At 44.5% G+C, this 22,087-nt stretch overlaps 1 protein-coding gene across 2 annotated transcripts; it reads right to left on the bottom strand.

Moving 5' to 3' along the window:
* Positions 1–3,697: 3,697 nt before the first annotated feature.
* Positions 3,698–20,425, bottom strand: F2R (coagulation factor II thrombin receptor). Of its 2 annotated transcripts, none has more exons than XM_028513615.2 (2): positions 19,973–20,425; positions 3,698–6,857 (listed from the first exon to the last, which is right to left on the bottom strand). In XM_028513615.2, exons 1-2 carry the CDS (start codon positions 20,058–20,060, stop codon positions 5,662–5,664), a joined length of 1,284 nt encoding a protein of 427 aa, XP_028369416.1. In that variant the 5' UTR covers positions 20,061–20,425; the 3' UTR covers positions 3,698–5,661. The 2 variants fall into 2 exon arrangements, with proteins under 2 accessions (XP_028369416.1, XP_035876334.1); XM_036020441.1 differs by lacking the exon at positions 19,973–20,425 and adding an exon at positions 7,142–7,163 and having other exon boundaries at positions 3,698–6,855.
* Positions 20,426–22,087: the final 1,662 nt, after the last annotated feature.

Below are 22,087 nucleotides of genomic sequence, written 5' to 3'. Positions count from 1 at the left end.
ATCTTAGGGCCCAGAGTGTGACCCATGGAATGAACCGTAAGGTCAACATCGTCTGGGGATTCGTTAGACACGGAGACCCCACCCCAGACCTTCGGCATCGGTCTGCAGTTGAACAAGATCCCCAGATGATACGAAGGCATGTTGGATTTGAGGAGCATTCTCTTAAAGCGGTGGTAGGTATCAACTCTGACTTACATGTCTCCCAAGGAGCTTAGAAACAAAGTGCTCGGGCCCTGCCCCAAAGACTCCCATTCCTGTTGTTCAGAAGGGGGCCTGGGCCCTGGAATTGTTTAGAGGCCCTTGGGAGCTTCTGTGTGCAGCCAAAGACCAGAAGTAACTTACAAAGTTTCTAATACTTCCTTCTCACAAGGCAGAGTTGATAAAACTCTTAAATACAAGGTCTTCAAATTCCATGCTTAAAAAAAGATTTATTGCATTTATTTTTAGAGAGAGGGGAAGGGAAGGAGAAAGAGATGGAAACATTGATGTTGCAAGAGAAACATCCATCTGTCACCTCCCGAAAGCACCCAACCAGGGGACTGGGGCCAAACTTGTAACCTGGGAATGTGCCCTGACCCAGAATTGAACTGGCACCCTTTTGGTTCACAGGCTGGCACTAAAACCATTAAGCCACATCAGCCAGGGAAAATTCCATGCTTTAACTAAGTATTATATACTATTATTAAATCCAAAAACTGGTTAGCTCCTGCAGGCCAGGGATACATTAAAAAAATTTTTTTTACATCATGTTGGTCAGTTTCAAGAGCAGCTAGGTATATCAGGGTAAGAAACACAACCACCAAAACACACAAAAAGCAGTTGAGGACCTGCCTTAAATGGATCTTAGTACTAGCAACCCCACCTTCACTCAGGTGCTCATTTACCCAAATGGGTCCACACAGCAGCACACTAAAATGGCCCAATTTTGTGGTTATTAAGAGGGCCAAAACAGCCAGACAGGCCCTGCTACCAACCAATGTCTTCAAGCTACTATAAATATAGCTTTCAAAGCTTATCTCTTTGGGCCTTTTGAGTCATTTCCTGAAGTGCTGAACACGTTCAGCTGGGTAGAAATGTACTGTGCTATCTGCGTTCCAAGATGTTGCTGAATCTGACCTCTGGTTTTCCGTGTTTCCAGAAGAGCAGCTTGCCGTCACAACAGTCCCCAAGGCAAGACGCGTGGAGCTTGATGTCCACTCTATAGTGATGGCACTGTGGGTGGTTCACAGTAGCTGGATGGGACCAGGCCTCACAAAGAGCTTTCCAAGCTCTGGGCCACACTGGATCTGCTACCTTGAACCAGGTTCTATTGCTCCAAGTCACTAACCCCTCAACTGTGGCTGAGAGAAACCCGAGGTGGTGCCTGCAGCTGTGAGGCAACTGTTGGTTCCTTTTGTGCTCTATATTTTTAGTTTTTTGAAACCTCACCCAAGGATATATTTATTGATTTGAGACACAGAGAGAAATACTGATGTGAGGGAGAAACATTTATCAGTTGCTTCTCATATTTACCCCAGCGGGGGATCGAAACCACAACCTAGGTGCGTGTCCTGACTGGGAATTGAACCCATGACCTTTTGGGGTACTGGACGATGCTTCAACCAACTGAACCACCAGGTCAGGGCCCTTTTATGCTTTATAATTATGACCAGATTCTTTGTCTTCTTGAAGGTGATAAAGTTGGGAAATCTCACATAAGAACAGAGTTCTCAAGATTTTTAGCTCAGGACACCTTAATACACTTAAAACATTATTTAAAACCCCCCAAAGTTTTCATGTGTGTAGGTTATCCAGTGGTGTGCTGGAGTCAGTTGTACCAGCTCACAAGAATTAAATAAAATTTTCAAGCCCACTGCCAAACCATTGGAAGCTTGAAACTAGCAATAGAGGGAGTTTATACACCATGGAAATTGGCAAATGCTACAACTTAGGAGCTTTTGCTTTTTCTGGAGAACCAGTTTAACAGCAACCATAGATTATTTCCAACAATAGTTACCATATTAGATAGTAAAGAACGTTTGAAAATTTTATTTTACTTAGAAATAACAGTAAAACCCATTACACGTTAATATATTTTCTGCAAACTCATTGTTTTTCCCAAACAATGATTTACTGAGGAGGGTTGCACTGCTTCATATTTTTGCAAATCTCTTTATGGCTGGCTGACTGGAAGACAGAGTCTCCCATCTGCTTCATCGTGGACTCTGCGGCAGTATCACACATCATGTTGCCTCCGGAAAACTCAGCAGCACACTTGTGTGAGGATCAGACCGAAGGGGCAAATAAAGCCTTCCTGTTTTCAGATCGTTTTGATCTTGTGCACGTCCCGAAAGGGTCTCCAGGACTCTGACAATCACTGCGTTGGAACATTTCTCTTCTCTGATCAGGTTGCAGCTTAACTGCACCTCAGTCATGAAATGCAATTAGGCTTATGCCCAGGTCTAGGAAGTTTGAAAGGAACAGCCACACGGCTCTGTGAGTTCTGCCAGGAACTTGCTCTTGGAGACCGTTTCCCCCCTTAATTGTGACCCTGACTTCTAAACAGAGGCAAGCTGTGAGCCGAGGGCCAGGCCGCAGAATGTTAGAGAGCTTGGTGGCCGCCCTAACTTTTTCCACTTGCTCTAGGAACTCGGACTTCCTGGAAGACATGCTAATGTGCTTTTTAATTTCTTAAATTCAGAAGCATAACCTAAAATTTTCCATTTGTATATTTAACAACCAAGTATTCCATTTCCTTAAAAATCCTACTTTTGGTGGGAAAACAAACATTTCTGTGTTAAGAAAATCCAAGTGTGTTTTTTGAATTCAAACACATTTTGAAGAATAACAATAGAAGAGTTTAAAGGGCACTTTTTGGTTAGAGTGGGGGTCCTATTTCCAGCAAAGCTGGGCTGACTTCACTCCCTGTATTCCCGAAGCACCAGTAGAGAGTCCAGGCTGCAAAAACCTAAGCTTGTGTGTTAACTTAAAAATTCTGTGTTAACAGAATTCTTTAGTTGAAATAATTTCCCTGTTGACTATGAATCTAGAAATACATTATCAGCAGTTTCCATTGATTTTCAACTCTGGTTTTGCTTAAATTCCCCCTCCTCCCCTCTACCACAGAGGGTGTGAGATGGCTGAGGACTGTCACCCAAGGGCGGCACTTCCTTGGGTTTTGATACCATCTTGGCACTGACATTTAAGTTACTGCTCTCTAGGGAGGAACTGCAGACCCTTTCCTCTGTGCCTGTAACCTAGAACCCTGAACATATTCTCAATGACAGAACCTTGAATTTTCCTAAGAAGGGAAATAAAAAAGAGATCCGGAGAGCTAATCATGCCCGCTCCCCCCCCCCCCCACTGCCCCCGCTCCCCTCATCCCACCTCCAGGCTCCCAGCAGCTGGCCTTCACCACCCACGCGTACCAGGTCCTCTGGACCTCTGGGGTCTGGCTAAGACAGGAGCAATGGAAGACAGCCGTGAAAAGTCAGAGAATGGGGGTCAGCGTATTCCCTCCTCTACCCCTTTGGTCCTGGGGTGGTAACAGCTTCTCTAATTGCTAGTCCCTGAGGTGCTTCACTACCCCGTTGGTTATCTTAGCCCTGTCCACACCTCTGCAAATCACCTCTTCACTATACGCTCTTCAGCTAAACGTTTAGACTGGCCTTCCTGCCAGGGCCCTGGGAGATACAATAAAAACTTATTCCAGACAGGTACCAAGCAGACTTACAGGTTTATTACCATAGGTTACACACATTAAAAAAGGAGATAACATAAGAACAGTGATATAATATAAGTACAGATTGTTAATATAGGAATGATGGTCATATTACATCAGAGGTATTTTAATATATATACAGACCGAATAAACAATGACAGCAAATCTCCACTGAGTTGGGTAAAATGAATATAACTAAATTAATAAAAATCAATGTCAGCTTCCACTTATAATACACACCTTAATGTCATTCTAGGGTTTTTGGAAATTGTTCTTTTAAATAGGTAAGCACTTGCCTTGGAACTTTCCATGTTTTTGTTTACAATGCTAACATTTTTTTCTATGGAAAAAAGACACATTTCAACATAATTTTCCAATTATTTTGTCAAATCCCTGAGGACTTTCTGTACTTCCTACTCATCATAGGGTTAAGAAAATGCTTTTAAAATCATCTCATTAGCCATTAAGAAAAGGGAATGTAAGACATAGAATAATTTTGCTAGAACTCAAAGTCAATTTAATTTATTGTTATTTCTAATCAGACTGACATAATTAGTTCTTTTTTAAAAACCTGGTTTGGCTAATTTATTGAAAACATTTGTAAACATAGTCCAATTAATGTAGTTGGAAGGACTTATTTATAAAAATATATTTCCTGTATTGTATTGGGTTTTCATCTCGAGTCATAACCACAGGAAGCAGTAATGCAAACATTCAAAGTTCTTCAAAAGACAGGCTGCATGAAACCTGCCTGGTGGCATCTGGTTAAAAAACACTTCTTTATATAATGACGTACTTATTATACGCATATCGCATGTCACAGTCCATGCATGGCTGTCTTTTGTTCTTCCTGAGGGCAGGTGCCAGTCTTACTCAACTCTATTGCTCAGCACCGATCAGAGTGCCCGGAGCACGAAATGGGTGTTCGTGTTTGCTCCACGGGTGTTTCCACCTGACAATGGACCTTGCAAGGTAACTGCTGGAAGTGAATATGCCTTCTGTCTCTGCTCTTAAAATGAACGGGCAGAGAAGTCTTTTATATTCATTATCTCCTGGGACAGCACATCCTACTCTGCTAAGTTCCAGTAAACATGATCTGTTCACAGCCAGCCACAGAGGGGACCCCAGGAGAGAGAGCAGTGTGGTGGTCCCGATCCCTGCGTTCTCCGGGATGCTCAGCTGGGGGTCTGGGCTGCCCCTCACCACTGCCTTGTATGCACATTGTGGAGTCCCCCATCGGGGACAGGTCACTTTGAAGGCCAACCTCCTGTTGCTAGTGGCAGCTCTGCTCATTCTTGGTTTACATACAGTGTGTAAAACATCAAAAATCCTACCCACGTTTCCGTAATAAAGAATTCAAACTTTGATACGTTTAAAATGAAAAACAGCAGAACTTTTTCTATACACAGATAATATCATCTCTTAATAACTTAAAGCTGTTGAACAATTTCAAAATAAACTTATTTGCAAAAGCTGTGTAAGTACAAACTATAGAATCCCTCCCTGTTGATAGACATCTTCAGATGCCTGGGGCTAAACTCCACTGATCTAAACCTTGCATATTAAATCAGAGAATCAGAGTTTATTTTCATAATCTCCTGGTGAAAGAAGAGAGTTTCAAAGTGTCCGTTCTAGGCTGCAATGCAACTGATCCAAGTGTGTGTTTATGTACACACACACACACACACGTGTAAGTCACCTAAATACATCAGAAAGTGACATTCAGTTATTATTATAGCATTGGCAATACTGTCTTGGAATAACATAGTTTTCTACTCATGTTATCTTTTTTTGTAGCTAACAAATCTATATCCTTAATGGCTCTCCTAAAAAGGAGGCATGAAAAACACACATTTGTTGTTTAAGGTGGTAAACTAAATACTTTTGGGCAGGGACTAATAGAATCCTCAGGTTCTGCGCTGTTTTCAACCTTTCCTTTGCAACCTCCAGCAGTCCCTTTCCTAAGCCAACAGCTTTTTGTATATGCTGTTATTCAGGTTAGTAGAGCATGTATCCATTTTACTTGCCATCAACTGACCACTGCTGTTGTAACTGCTGGGATCGGAACTCTCTTTGCAGCATAAGATACTGTAGAGGTATCTCTGGCACTCAGAGGAAGCATAGTAGTAAATCAAGGGGTCAATGCAACAGCTTATGCTGCTGACACAGACACAGAGGAGGTAGGCAAAGTAGGTAGCCTCTGTGGCGGGGTTATGAAAAAGGGACGCGTAATGCAGAATCAGGAGGATGTTTGTGGGTCCAAAGCAAATGATGAAGATACAGAAAACTGCAGCGGACAAGAACAAGGCCCGGGACTTCTTGCTCTGGTTGGCGACTGTGGAGGAGCTAAGACACTGAATGATGGACACATAACAAACTGCGGAAATGATCAACGGCACAAAAAAGAAGATGGCAGAGAAGGCTGAGAAGTAATATGCGTAATAGCCTTCGAGCAGGGTTTCATTGAGCACGTCGTGGCAGGTGGTTATGTTGAGGTCCGGCACCCAGACGGTCTGTTCCTTGAGGAGAAGCGGCACCACCCCCGCGATGGCCATGGCCCAGATGACCAGACACACGAAGGACGCCCTGCCCATAGTGCGCCAGGAGAGGGACTGGATGGGATACACCACAGCCAGAAAGCGGTCAATGCTGATGGCCGTCATAAGCATGATGGAAGCATACATGTTACAGTAAAACGCGGCAGTGACAAAGCGACACATCTCAGACCCGAATTTCCAGTCACTCCCGGAGAAGTAGTAGCTGATCTTGAATGGGAGCACAGACACGAAGAGCACGTCTGCCGTGGCCAGGTGTAACATGTACACCACAGCGGGCTTCTTGATCTTCATTTTCAAGATGAACACCATGATGGCCATGATGTTCAGAGGAAGGCTGAGGATACACACGCCAGTGTAGACAGAGGGGATGAACACAGTCAGCCAGGAGCTGGTCAGATACGTGGAGGCATCTTCCGAGATGAACACAGTGGGCGATTTTTGAAGACTGCCATGACTAAAGGAGTTTACTGTGTTTCCAGGGAACCCGCTTTCATTTTTCTCCTCATAGTCCTCCCACGGGACAGGTTCAAATCCATCATTGGAATTCCTGAGAAGAAATGTCCGGGGACCTACTGTAGAATCATTTCTTGTTTGTAACTCTGAAAAAAAATTGTTTTTAAATAAAAAGGTTGTAAAAAGAGGATGAGTTACAGAGGCAAAAGAGAAAAATAGAGAACACATTTTACTTTTGCTTTTTGTTTTCTTACTAGGACAGTAGGTAGTAAAAAAAAAAAGCAGGTGATGTACAAATTGGATACAGACTTTATCAGAGAATTAGCCAATCGAAATACATTATGTTTTGACACAAGTAAACACTTTGAAAACTCTGTTCCTCAGAGGAACAGAAGTGAATGGTACACTTTTGAAGATTTGGCCTGCGGACCTCAGGATGGCGGAGTGCCCGACATGCAGGAAAAAAGCAATGATTTCTACCCTGCTCGAGCCACCGACTTCTCTCACCTCTGTTTGCCTTCTTGTGTACGTTTCCTCCATGTAGTTTGCAGCATCCCTTGAAACCCACCCCTCCCAATAGAGAACTGCATGGGAAGTTGTGGAGGCTTCTTAAAGGTCATGGAGTGACGGGCACATTCAGAGTTGGACCAAGGGCTCCGATTGCCACGACCACGATCCACGTGACATTTTCCTCTGCTATCTGTAGTTTGTCTGCACAGTAGAATATCCCAAATCTGTCACCATATTTGGGCCAAAACTGCAGGCCCCTGGGTTATCTTCTAATGTAACCACAAGGTACCCCAGTTATCATTCTGTCTCCTTCCTCGCAGGTCGGGGGAGGAGCGGACGGTCTAGGCTGACGGCCTTCCTCAGCTCAGTTCTGAATGCTGCGCGCACGGCAGCAGATGCCAGGCCAACCAGGCACTTTTGAGTATCAACCAGAAGTCAAAATAGAGGCTCAGTTGCATACTTCCTCCTTTTGTCACCTTCTCTCACCAAAATCATCCATTTGAAATGTTCATCAAAGAAACACAACACGTAGCCACTGGAGTTCAACCAGCTTTTCTTTCTAAGGACCTTTGCTAAAATTCTGCCATTAAGAAGAGTCAGACAAAGAACCTTTGTTGGCCTTGGGAAGCTGAGGAGTGGGAAGGGAAACCACAGAGGAAAAGGGAGAGGTCTCTACCTCTGGGAGTGTTCACAATGAAGACTGGATGTGCAGGTCCCTTAGAAATAATGTTACAGAATTTTAAAACTGGCTTGGAATGGGATAAATACAGTGGATTTTTACACTTTCGGTTTTATTTTTCAGTAGTGGGAACCTTCTGTATACAGAAAATTACACAGAGAGGCGTAACACTATAAAAGATAGTTCTGCTTCTAATGTGGCTCTGTAAGGTCCTGTCAGGCACAACTGTCCCTTAGAATAAAATTACAAAACCCTTTCTCCCCAAGATCAATGACCTGAAAGCATTTAGGGTCACAGGGTGAAGTTGGGAAGGGAAGGAATAAACCCTGAAAGAAAGGATGGTACCAGGTGAGTTTCTTGTTTTCAGTGGCTTTTAGCTTGAGAGAGGTCAAAGTCAGTGATGTAAAGGATGGCTAAGATGTGATGGGAAGCCCACAGTCTCTCTGGCCTGAAGAACCAAAGGGCAGAGTTCAGGGCTACCACAGACACTGCAAAGTGAACAGAGAATCCCAGAGAAGGGCAGCCCTAAACTGCAATGTAATTTCTGTCTCAGGCTTTGGGTGACTGACAGTTGAACCATGCATGTGTAGGGAAGATGCAAAGCAGCTCTGCTAAAGATAAGAGAACTCAGGTGCTATTAGAGCTTTTTGTTCATGAGAGTCTGTAGTTTGAGTCCAACCAAATTAAATGTCTGTGAAAGCAAAAACACCAACATTCTTTGGAGGAAATAAAGCAAAATACAGAGTATTTGCAGTATGACAATGTCCAGCACACAATCTGAAATCATTTGGTATAAAAAGATGAGAAAGTATGACTCAGTCTTAAGAAAACAAACATGATCAAAGCAAACTAATCCCAAGATGACCCACATACTGAAATTGGCAGATAAGGATTTTAAAGGATGCTCAATGAAATAAAGAAAAATATAGTTCACTGAAACGAATGAAGAGTAGAAAATCAGGAAAGAACCAATCAGTGAAAATTCTAGAAAGTGAAATACAATAAACTGGCATCTATTTCCAAAATGAAGAGCAAAGCTCGAGCGTTACCAGCCGAGAGGTAACTGTGCACCAGGGCCTGGAAGTGAGGCGTTGAGGCCAAACTAGCTCAGCGAGGTCATGAGTGGGGCCCTGAGGGTGCAGGGTGGCCTGAGATCTGTCACAGGAGAGGACACATGTCTCTAGTGATGAGCCTCTAAGTGTACATATGTCTAGATTATACCTCAAGGGTAAGAAACCAGTCCAGCACCCTGTACATGGTAAGCATTCCTTAAATTAGCTTTTAATCACAGTTTTGCATTCTCATATTGGCTCTTTCAGGAATCACTGAACCCTTCTGAACTCAGTCTCAGAAACATTAAAATGATTCTAACACCTGCCTGGCCTACAAATCTGAAATAGGACATATATTTACTTTGTAAATTATACAAATTGATCAACATAATTATTGATATTTTTCCCCACTCACTTCAATGTAGCTTGCTTTTACACTCAATTTTGCTCGCTCTCAATTATTTTAACTTAAAATGAAATCTAGGCTGCTCTTCTCTCCTTTTTAGCAACATTTAGTTTTTCAGTATGATGAGGGACATGAACAGGTTGTAAAGTATACAGTCCCAGTATTCAGAGCTGTAAATCAAATTTCAAATTCAGAGCCTTTTCCAGAAGTATTACTTTCTTCCCTTTGTGTTACATCTGTAACTTACTCTGTGTGCATCTTGGCCCAGTCCCATGGAAGTCGGACATTGGCACTGACAGCCCCCAGGAATGGGAGGTACTCTCAAGGTCAAAACGAGTGTGTGTGAGCTGGGAGAAAAGAATAAGTGGTTCTGGCACTATAGTACCACAAAGATATGTGCCCTTAAAAATGCAGGCCTGGAGGAACCTGAAAATAACACAGTTCTCCCCTGCAGTTCTGGGAAGCTGGGCAGACTGAGGACTTTTGCCACACGTGGAGGGTGAAAAAGCACACCCACATACACACACATGAATCAAGACACTACCTACAACGTCAAACTAAAATGTTTTTGCACAGCAAAGAAAACCATCAACAAAATGAAAAGGCAGCCCACTGAATGGGACAACATGTTCACCATACATTTCATAAGGGGTTAATATCCAAAGTTTATAAAGAACTTGTAAAACTCAACACCAATAAAAGAAAGAAAACAATGAAAATATAGTCAAAGGATTTGAATACATACTTCTCCAAATGGGACACAGAGATGGCCAATAGACATATGAAAAGATGCTCAATATCACTAATCATTAGAGAAATGCAAACTAAAACCACAATGAGGTATCACTTCATATGTGTCAGAATGGCTATCATCAATAATCGATAAACACAAGTGCTGGTGAATATGTGAAAAGGGGGGACCCTCATGCACTGTTGGTGGGCATGCAGATTGGTGCAGTCACTGTAGAAAGCAGTATGGAGTAACCTTAAAAAATAAAAAATGCAACGACTTTAACACCTAGTGATTCCAATTCTGGGGATTTATCTGAAGAAACAAGAAAGCACTAATTTGAAAGAATATATGCACCCCCATGTTCACCGCAACACAATTTACAACAGCCAAGATTTGGAAGCAGCCCAAGTGCCTATCAGTAGATGAGTGGATAAAAAGTTGTGGTACGTATACACAATGGAATACTACTCAACCATAAAAGAAGAAGAAATATTACCCTTTGTAACAGTACAGATGAACCTGGAGAACGTTAGCCTAAGTGAAATAAGTCAGTCAGAGAAAGACAAGTACTACATGAGTTTACTTATATGTGAAATCTAATGAACAAAATGAACTAACAAGCAAAACAGAGACAGACTCATAGATAGAGAGCAGACTGACAGCTGTCAGGAGATGGGTGGGGATGGAGGGATTGAACAAAAAAAAAAGAGAGAGAAAAAGACTACCTAGAGGAGTGGTAAATTTGAAAACTACTGAATACTCATAACTAAGCCTCTTAGATATTATCACTTGGTCTGAAAATAAAACTGTCACTAGGCTTTACTCTATATTTAGTACTTTGGCAATAAGTATTTGTTTTCAAAAGTTTCTTCCCTGACCAGGCCATCCCGGGCACTGTGGTGTTTATGACAGAATCATTAATGCCCGCTGACACACGACATTCTGGGCCAGAGCCCAGTCAGAATGCATAATCTGTTATTAAATATTATTGCCTGAGGTGTCACTTTTTCTTGACTCTATATAGGTTTGATATTCTCAGGGCTTTTGTGGAATTAAGAATCTCAGCAAATATTTTTGTTTAAGTATGTACCAGCATTAAAAATAAAAATACAAAAAACAAAACCAATTCCAGGTGACCAGATAGATCCAAATAGCTCAAGGCCCGCAGGCTGAAATTCAAGTGTATCTTGCTTCTCCTTCAGTCCTAGCGCAGCGTACAGGTTGAGGAGAAAGTGCCTGCCCGTGTGCCAAACGCTCTGTAACCCACCTGTGTTCCTGTTGCTACGCTATGGTTTCAATCACAAAAAAGCAGCTCAGGCCCTGAGATCGATTCTCGTATTTCTTGCTAAGTTTCACTTAATTTAGGTTTCTTTAAATGACTCTAGTTTTGTTATTGAATATGGCATATTGCTAAATAGCTTCAAGATGGACTCTCTCTAACTCTGGAGATTTGAGAAAACTAGTAGGCCAGGCAACGCCTTTTCTGACCTGGACGAGGTCTGGCCTGGAAGCAGGGTGGTGACTAGAGGCCCTTCAGGGGCTGTGGGTTTACACCAGGCTGGCCTCCCATGACACAGCGGCCTGGGTTCTGACTCAGAGCTCTCTGTGGAGGCTTTCTGGGAGTCAGCAAAGCAGAAGTTCCAGGACCTTGCCCACATTCTCACACACAGCAGGATGGCTGTACCCTGTACTTCTTCACAAGTGAATCACCACAAGCTAATGAGAAATGAAAAAAGAGGACAATGAAAAAAGTAGAAGCATATGGGCTCCTTCAGGGGAAAAGAGCAGCATTTTTTAAATGCCCCATTGCCTCAAATGCAAACAGACACCATTTTCCAATGGAAAGAACTGGTGCTCCTTAGAAATCGTTGGCTCCAAATCTGGAGTAGGAAATATGCAAGGTGAGCCTTGGCATCATCCTCAGAGAACACTAGGACCAGGTCAGAAACACTCTGGAGTCAATCTGACAGGGCTCCCCCTGGCCAAGGTGTGACAATCGATCATCAAAAGAATAACGACGAAAATGCATGGAAACATGGGAAGCGTGTCAAATGCGTTGTGATCCAGAAGTTCATGATGATACTCAAGGGAAAATAAAAACCTCTTTGGTCACCTGTGGAGGAAAGTAAAGGACCCAATCTGAAAACTGGTAAATAAAGGCAAGCTTCAAGCATTTATCCTGCCTTTTTGATCTAAACAGTATTTCAGGGAAACCAAATAGCAACTGAAAGTTCTTCTTGATGAAATAACTCCAGTTCATAAGCACAGGTACAATAACAGATTCAGAGATGCATCATTTTGAAGCTCTTAGGGAAATAACGAATGTACTTGAATCCTCACCAGTGGTTGCTAACACTGTTAGGTAAAAGGGTGATGGGGGACTTTTGGGCGGGTCAAGGTAACAATACCTGAACCCACTGAGTATGTAATGATCTCAAAGAAAGAGAGGACCTGGAGATGATGTACTAAATGTTAGGAAGCACAGAGTACCGTTGTGGAGGCAGGCTTGCATAAACCAAACCTGAGTTTGGTTGGTCTCTAAATGCTCCTACCACATTACTGAAAATGCAGAGGACATGTGAGCCTGTTGAGTGGCCCTACAAGATACAGCTGGCCAGATCCAGAATGTAGGAAAGTCTGCAAGACAAACGACCCAGTTATTTAACAAATAAACAACAATAAAAAAGGAGGAGAGGGGAAAATGGTTACAGATTAAAAGAGATTTAAGAGACATATCAACCAAATGCACTGGTGGGCGGCTTTGTTGGACCCTGATTCAAATAAACCAGCTGTAAAAAGGCATTTATGAGACAATCAATGAAATTTGAACATTGACTGAATAGTACATGATTTTAAGAAATTTTTGTTCAGTTTTTTAGGTGTTATGATAGCATTATGGTTATGTAGAAATAGGAGGTCTTATCTCTAAGAATATATACTGGTAAATTTATAGATGAAATGATATGTCTGGCATTTGTTTTAAAAATTGCCCAGTTTGTAGAGGAGAAAAGTGAGAGTATATAGATAAACCAAGATGTGGGAGATAATTATAATTCTTCATTTTTTGGTATGTTTGAAAATTTCTATAATAAAAAGTAAAAATAAAATCTAAACTTTTTTGCATATTTATTTGCCCCTAGAATCTAAGGACAAATGTTTTTGTTTTAATTTTTCTTCTGTCATAGTTTTGAAGGGGGAAAAGTTCTTGAATGTTTGTGTGAACACAGTTTTATATTTAGAAAATCTGATACCAACTCCTTAGGTTTTCTGGGATATAGGGCAATTGGCGTATGAAAAACATTTAACATTTGTTGAGCACCTACTATGTGCCAGGCACTTCACTCACCTTATCTCATGGAACTCTAACACATTTACATGTACATTATAACCCCCACTTTACGGATAACACGGAGGCACTGAGAGGCTAAGTAACTCATCCAAAGTCACACAGTTAGTCAGCGGAGAAGCCAGGGTTTTAGCGTATTTGCCTCGCTCCAAAACTCACATCCTTCACATTACCCTGTCTCTTTAAAAAACCTTGTGAGTTCAGGGCCTTCCCCTGAAGGACTACTGTTTTCTCTCAAGCATTTCACCAAACAAACGAGCCTGGACATCCTTTTAACTGTTGCAGGGAGCACATGGCCGTGCGAATGTGTAACTGAAGTTAAAGATGCCCACCACTGTTGCTTGGAAATTCAAGAGTCCTGCTGACCTTGGCTGCCCACCGATCGCATACCTCACAGAGAGGACAGATGTAGTAGAGAGAAGTTCAAGGACAAAACAGAAAAAGATATCTTTAAAATATTGTTGAAGAAAGAAGAGAAGCGAGGGAGTGGGGGGTGCTGGGTAGAGGGGGACAAAGGGGAAAAAGTGGGACAACTGTAATAGCATCATCAATGAAATATAATTAAAAACAAACAAACAAAGGAAAGAACAGAAGCAAGAGCGGACAGTGAACAAAAATCTCTGCTGAGGAAAAGCCAGAATTAAAGGCACACACGGTAAACACTGACTTGCAGAGTTGAAGAGTCCTCCGCATCAGAGGCAGCCAGCCTTCCCACCCCACATCCCACGCAGGAGAGCAAACCTGGGGGGAAGCTGGGAAGGGGAGGTTACAGGGGGTTGCAAGTGAAGACAGTGGAAAAGGGAAACGCCGGTGTGCCCAAGGCCAGAGCAGGCACACAGATGACATAAGGGAAGCGCGGGGGGGGCCCTTGCCTGGAGCCTCCTGGAGCCTCCTGAAGGCCAAGAGGTGACACGTGCAGCCAGGACACCCCCTCTGGGCCTATGGACACCAAAACATACGGCCCTGAGCTCAGGGTCCTGGGAGTGCGGCTGTCTCCTCTCCAAGACATCGGCTAAAATGAAAACTAATTCACAGTAAAGGCTGGTGGCAAGCAGCACTTCCTCCTTATACCAAGCTGTCTGCATCTCCAGCCCCGCCCAAGTCCTACCGCAGTTTGTAAACCTGAACTCAAACAAAACTGATTCTCAAACAAATGTGACAGAAACAATCATTAACAACACTTCCTGAAAAACAGAACTCTTTTCTCAAAGCAAACAAGACCTTCGATTCTGCTAACTAGGGGCAATTCTTTGTACACACTGCACTAGAGTTTAAATGATGGTAGAGACTTCACAGTGGTTACAAAATCAATGTACAGGGTTGTTATAACATTTTAAAAAGCAGAATAGTGCATAAAATACAAGAATGGATAGCATATGGTAAGGTGGAGTATTTTTTGGTAAAAGTTTTGTTTCACTTCAGTATGCACACTGTGATTGTCCACGCATGCTCACTGAACACGCACCACTACTGTGTCACGACAGAAGGTGTATTTCTTGCAGCTCTTACTGTTGGTTAGCAAAAAAGAGAAGACACTGGAAAACACACTTCTACAATGATTTAATATCTGACTTCTAATTCATCACAAACTTGGGATATAAATAGATTATATATAGTGTCCATTCTTAGAAGTATATAAATTCATTTTCAAGTGCAAATTACAGATTATCCCTGCTATTTCAAAAGGCAGATTCTTTTGAAAGCAGATATAGAAATGTATAAAGGCATGTGATGACCTTTTAAATGGTAAACTTCATCAGATGCCTTGGGGCGGAGGGAACGGAGCATAACTTCAGTGGGTTTCTCCAAGTACCATCACACGGTCAACATGAGCGGGGGGAGTATCTGGGGAGAGCAGATGCTCAAATCCAGAAATCACAATCTCAGCGGACAGAGGGAGCTATTCACTCTGACAGCCTAGGCCTAAGCAGGAAAGGGCAAAAGGCAGAATGAAAGAAACCACAAAACAGCAAAACAAATAGACAAGTCTGAACACTGAAGCTGCAGAGTCCTCAATACTAGCATCATTGCCCTAAAGAGTAGACTAGAAACCTCCTAGGAACCTACAAGGTTACTAGAGTAGACTAGGAACCTACAAGGCCGAGGTTCCTAATGAGCCCTCTAGGGAGTTTCTGTGAGTATCCATAGCAGATGGAAAGCCCAGGTACTCCAGAAACTAGCTACAGGGTAGTTCCCCAGATTAAAAGGCCACAAACTGATGATTCCATTTATATGAAACATGGAGCAGAAGGAAACCCAGAGAGATGAAAAACAAATGCTCGGTTGCTAGGGAGAGGTAAATGAGGGCCGCGAGCTTGATGGGTACCGGGTTTCCTTTCTGGCGATGAAAGTGCCCAGAACTAGACAGCGGTGGCAATTGCACAACATTGCAAATGTACTAAATACCACTAAGTCGTATAAAATGGCTAGTTTTATACTACATAAAATTTATCTCAACTTAAAAAAGGAAGAAAAAGAGAGAGAAAGAAAGTAGAGATTCAAGGGAAAAGAGGAATGTGTTTCCAAAATGAGGAGAGGGGGAAGACTAGAAACGCAGGGTCCGGGGACCCCACTGTCAGTGCAATTGCAGCTCTGGTCTCGAGTAGTTCCAGTTTGTGAGGGTGAGCAGACGGAGCTGAGCTGACTGAGTGAGGAGAGAAGGGGCAGAAGGTGCCCAGGGAAGGACACTGGCCAAAAGCACTTTGGAGAGGAGCAAATTCAGAGCTGCTGAGAAGCTGCAAGTTCACAGCACACTCCTCCTTTTAGACATAAAGAACTGAGAAATGCTGAACGAGAAAGATGGAGGAGGTAGAAAGGGGACCAGCAGAGACGACAGGAGCATTTTCCTGACAAAGGGATGAGAATGCCTCAAAAATGCCATCACACAAAGGAAGAGTGGACAAATTAGGAGAGAGTAGGAGACTACTCTCTTGATATGTCCTGTAAAAACAAAGCCAAGCCCTCTCTGTTGGCTGGAGTGCCGTCCCCTGCACCAAGGGGTTTTGGGTTCGATTCCTGATCAGGGCATATACTTGGGTTGCAGTTCAGTTCTCCCCCATCCTCCTCCTCATTTGGGTGCCTAGGGGAGGCAACAGACCATGTTTCTTTTTCACATCAATATTTCTTTCTCTCTGCCCAAATACCCCCCACCCCTGCCCAAGGATCAATGGAACATGTCCTCAGAATGAAGATTAAAAAAATACTTTAAAAAATAATAATAAAAAAATAAAGCCAAAAACCCACTAAGGAATGAATGAAAGCATGCCTGCATGCATGAGAGGGAGAAGGAAGGAAAAAAGGTGGAAGGGAAGAATTTAGATAAATGCTGGAGTAGAAAATGACTAGCTGGTTCATAAGAAATTTGACTTTCAGAGGTTTCTAGTCTAATTAAAGCAGAATCACTGTCCAGTTTTGTGTCTTTTGTTTGGGCTTAAGACAACAATCTCTCAGTAACAGCCAATTAATTAGCATATTCATGATGGGGATCTATTTATAGCCTGTTTTTCCGTCTATTTTCTAAAGCAAATGGTAGGATACCACAATCCACACATAAATCCATGCATAAATGTGCTAGGCCTGGACTACCAAGTCGATGAAGCACAGACTTTGCCTTCTTGGGGCCTGGGAGCACAGTGGAGTTATCTCTCTACTACAGCAGGGGCTGCTGGCCAGGAAGGCTCCCTCTCCAGAGGGGTGGGAGAGAAAGCCTGCACTCAGAAAAGACAGGCCTGTGCTCTAATCTCAGTTCCACACTACACTTGCGACTTAACCATTCTGGGTCTCCGTTTCTTTACCTGTAGAATGGGGATGACACTCAAAGAGTTGTTATGAGAAGAAATAAGATGGGATATGTAATGTGCCTAAGCAGGGCGTTGGCTGTAGTAGGTTCTTGATATCAGGTAGCTGTTTTCGATTAAAAGTGAACTTGTGGGGAGTGGGGAGGGCGTTCTGGCTAGAGGGAGTGGCAGGGGGACGGAAGCCAGAGAAAGCATAGCTACTGGGGGAGGAACAAGAAACAGGGGCTGGGTGAAGTGCAGGCAGTGTAATAGGGTATGTAATAGGGGAGGATCTGTAATAAGGGAGGCTAGACAGAGGCTGGGGACCCATCCTGCAAGGGGAGGGGGACCTCACTCTGGACCAAGAAACTGGGTTTGACCCTGTGGGCCAGGAGACCAGCATATGGAATCTCCCACCCAGTCCCCTCTGCTACAGTCACCATCAGTTATCCTCATTCCCTTTCGCCCTCCAGGTCCTTGTAAAACTGATGAACATCACCTCTTAGACACTGGTCCTCTTTGATGAAGGCAAGCCATCTCACTTAAATTGCCTGGACAAAGGAATGTACACTGGTTAAGGAACACAAGAATTTCTGAGTACATATCTGCTGAGCAAACATTTGTCCTAAGCTTTGTGGGGATAAATGGCGGTTTATAATCTTAGCCAGGGAGATGACTTAGGCACAAAGTGACAGCACAGGAAATGCCAAAAGGAGTGGGGACAAAAGGATGGGGCTTGCACAAGGCTTAAACTGGTGAGTGGAGCCAGCCCTGGAGGGGTCTCCTGTGGCTGGGGTCTCACAGACCCTCTAACCACAAAAGGCTGGTTATAACAGATATTGTTTAGAACTGGCAGTGTACAGTGATACTAGAAAGGAAACCTATTTTTTAATTAATTTTACTAGTGATTTCAAACTCTTTGAAGACGATGTCCCACTTCTTGCCTGCACCCAGGGCCCCGCCCCATTAGGAATTTTGGTGCACTGTCTCTGAGCCTTAGTTTCCAAACTGGCAAATGGGGATGAACACCCAACGAACAGCGTGTTTTGGGAAGGTGAAATGAGATCGTTTGAAGTAGAAATGCCTCCTGGCCCAGGGTTTGACTCCGAATATGGCACTTAACCCACGTTCCTTTTCTTCTCTCATCCTCCTTTCTTCCTTTCCTCCCAAAGTGGTTCCAGAATCTGGTGTAGATAACTTAGCCAATGTTTGCTCAATTATTTTTCTGTCTACACCAGCTCCATGCATCTGAGCACGTACCCTCTGGGTGACTGAGGAAGTAAAGAGCAGTGGCAGAAACGGCAACTGTAGTAGCTTCACTCCCTGATAACCCAACACCTTCCAGTGTGAGGAAAGGGACTAAGGTGGGTGCAACTTTTGTATAAACCTGTTCTCCATCCACCATCCAAATTTCTGTCAAAACTTTGTATTTTTAAGAGCCTGTTCCAGCTATCTGGCATCACGTATCACCATACACAGCTTTTCAGATCTCATCGTTTCCCCAAACACTCCAAGAGATCATGCTCCTGTCTGGGGCTCTTACTTTTCCTTAAAAGCATCGCCTCAAAACTACCCCGAGCAAAGACAGAGGGCAGAGAAAATGCTGCCACCTCTTAATTTTGATGTGTCTACACTATTTTCAGTGTGAAAACAATAGTACACAATCTTTCACAGATAACTAAACAAGCTAGAATTTGTTCTGCATGAAGAAAAGTGTCTGAAAGCTTATAAAGTACTATTGCTACAAAGACATTAGAACATCTTTTTCACACTTTACAACTAGTGTCTTTAGAGGCTAAATACAACTTCTCTGCCCTGCTTTTTTTTTTTTAAGCAAGGAGAGTTTGTAAAAGGAATTTATTTGGTCAAATGGCTGGATACTTAAAAATACACTATTCGTAGTAAATGTGTTCTAGTGAGCAACCTCCAGCTAGGAGCAGGTCAGAAACTGAAATACTGAAATTCCATAGTGTCAGGTTAGGGGGAGGGTTCTCTTTCCTCCACTCACTCCAGAGGCTGGATTCTAGGTACCAAACCAGCCAATTACTCCCACCTCCCTGAGGCTTTCCAGTTATCACCCAATACCCGCCGCCCCTCCTCTCCGCCGCCACGAGCTCCTCCATCGCTCAAGGCCCGTGCCAGGGGCTGCTGGTGATTATTTTCTACTAAACGTGCCAAAGCATCGAACTTTTCTCTATACCACTTTCCCTGCCTGTAAAATGAGCAAGAAAAAAATTCCAAAAAACCCCCACAAAACTTCAATGGGAGAGGGTCTCCACTTTATACTGAAGAGGCCAGAACGTTTACTGGTGTAGCTATGTGAGACTCTTTGGGGTGGTCCTGGGAGAAACAGTGATAACAAATGCAACGAGGCACCGCAGGCTTCCCCAGGAAAATCTGACCCCCCCCCCCGCCCTCCACCATAACCAACACCCTATTCGCCGTCGGCCGGTGCATCCTTCGAAACCGAGAGCAATGGGACTTCAGCTGAGCCCGCGAATCTGAGTGGGTGGATGGGCACACTCCGTCAGGATAGGACTAGGGGAGAATCTGGACTTCAGCCCAGACGCCTGTTTGGCTTCTGAAGGAAACTGAGGCAGAGTGTGAGGTCGGGGACAACCCCTTTTAGAAGAAGAAGCAACCTGCACCCACTTAGTTCCCGGCTGCGTCCCTCCTCCTCATAGCCTGCCCCAAGCAAGGAGGCCCCCAGCTGCGGGGCCCAGGGTGGGCTGGGAGAAAATACCCAGGGCAGCTCCTACCTGGATGGCGGTCTCGGGTGCGGGCCGACAGCAGCGGGCCGCACAGACTCAGTCCCGCGGCGACCAGCAGCAACTGCCGCGGTCCCATTGTCCCCAAGCTGGGCGCGCACCGCGCGGCGCTGATCCGGGAGGCTGTACCCGCCTGTGGTGAGGCTCGGGCTCCAAACTCTCTCCCTCCGCCCGTTGGGTCCGGCGCCGGGTGGTGCGAGCGGGCCAGGAGGACCCTAGCCCCGTGTGGACAGAAGGAGGAGGCTCGGCGTTGCCCCGCGAGTCCGCGTGTCTTGTGGCTCTGCTAGGGTGCGGAGGGGCGGAGCGTGCGGGCGCAGAGCTACGCGAGCGGGGAAGAGCGCCCCCCGGCGTTGAGTGTGCGCCTCGACGTGGTCGTCGGACCCCACTTCCCGCGGTCCCTCCGCGGCGGTTTAGCTGTCTTTGGGGCTGGGCGACCCTGAGCCCCTCTCGCGGGGTGCGCCTGCGCCCTGCCCCCGCGTCCTGCCCCCCGCGTCCTGCCGGGTTGTGCAGTGAGCCGGGTGTCTCTTCCCCTGGCCGCCATCCCCTCCCTCCCCAGGCTCCCGGCTACTGCCCTGCGAGGGAATCCGAACGAGACATTTTTTTCCTTTCGGCGCCTTCGACTCGCGACACGTCAGTGACTCAGTCTGGCGGGGGCCTTGGAATCCAGCCCCGCGGCCTGGGCGGCTGCCCCAGTGGTCTCTCCTCACCCTCCTGGGGAGCGAAGACGCATGCAGGGGACCTCCTTGGTATCTGGAACGCGCCCTGGGCGCCAGCCCCCGCGGCCGGCCCGGACCTCCCTGTCCCCTTGCAGAGCGCTGGACCTCAGGCCCAGAGCTGAGGCCCATTTGAAGTTCAGGATTTAGCTGAAAATTTTAAAGTCACTCGTACTTTTGTAATTTAGGGATTAGTGGATTTATACGTTTATATTGTAGTGAGAAGGATGCCCCCTTATGAGAAAGGGCCTATGTTTGGGCAGAATTCTTGACATTTCTAATTTCGAGAAGTTAGACGTTTCGTGCGTGGGGCACTTAGTTCACCGACACCGTGAGAGCGGCCTCTCCTCCGGCTGGCGCCGCAGGAACTTTGTTCGCTAATCTCCGATCTCGCCGAGCGGCTCCTCGGAATCACCTGCGCAGCTTGTTCTGGGTCGTCCTCTGCGCCCCGGGGCGGAGCTCGGTGGCGCCTGTGAGGCGGAGGCCGCGAGGGCGAAGTGCCCTTCGGGTGAGCACGTCTCTTAAACCGCAGGAGGGAGTTGGCCTCTTCCACCTGAGGATTCTAGGGAAGTCATTGCAACCCTTCTCCTTTCCAAAGTGCCTGGAGTCACCGATCAGGTTTCTAACCGTTTATAAAGGGAATTTTGCATTGTGAGTGTCATTCCCCACAAGCCCTGACACTTAGAACAGTGGAGAAAATACCGTAGAAACTGCCTCGTTCTTTCCTATGTCCCCTGCCCCGCCATCATCCTCAAAGCACAGTGCCTTGTTGTATATAGAAGTAGCTCAATAAATGACTGAATAACCTAGTTATATAACGCTGTTTCAAGATTTCCCTTATGGAATTTTTTGAGGAAATCATATCCAAGAGTAGATCTGGACCATTAAACTGGTATATTTCTCCACTCCCTATTAATGGATACTATCCTCATCATTCTTAAGACGCCCTGATTTTTAAAAGAGGGGGGAGCTATTGATTTTAAGACATCCTTTTCATTTATATACCATAAGCAAGAAAAAATGGTGCTGATTAAACTGTGACATATTGATTGTAAGTAACAACCCAATTTCAGGATTGTTTAAACATGAAAAAGGGCATCTTAGAATCAATAAAATACAGTGTAAAATATGAAAGTAATCAATACAGGTGGCAAAACATTTTTACAGCTTGAGGATATGAGATGAAAAGTCAAAAATTTCTCCACCTTCCCTTCTAAGAACCACACATACAACCCCAGGTGATCAGGGTTAGAAGTGTCTGCCCATCATTCTGGAAAGTGTAATCACATACAAGTATGCATGTTCTTAAAATAAGAATGGTATAACACTCTGTCTATAATACTTTTAAGTTTTATGTTTCATTGGTGGAAGATGTTTTAACCACTTTACAAAA

Source organism: Phyllostomus discolor, chromosome 3, assembly GCF_004126475.2.
Source record: "Phyllostomus discolor isolate MPI-MPIP mPhyDis1 chromosome 3, mPhyDis1.pri.v3, whole genome shotgun sequence".
NCBI classification, from domain to species: domain Eukaryota; kingdom Metazoa; phylum Chordata; class Mammalia; order Chiroptera; family Phyllostomidae; genus Phyllostomus; species Phyllostomus discolor.
The sequence above is the reverse complement of the archived record's forward strand: the minus strand, read 5'-3'. Positions and strand labels throughout refer to the sequence as shown.

Excerpts from the sequence above, each read along its gene's own strand:
- F2R (XM_028513615.2), bottom strand. The coding sequence starts at position 20,060 with ATGGGACCGCGGCAGTTGCTGCTGGTCGCCGCGGGACTGAGTCTGTGC. Across the intron at positions 6,858-19,972 it reads CACCCGAGACCGCCATCCAG|AGTTACAAACAAGAAATGAT; the intron begins GTAGGAGCTGCC and ends ATTTTTTTTCAG.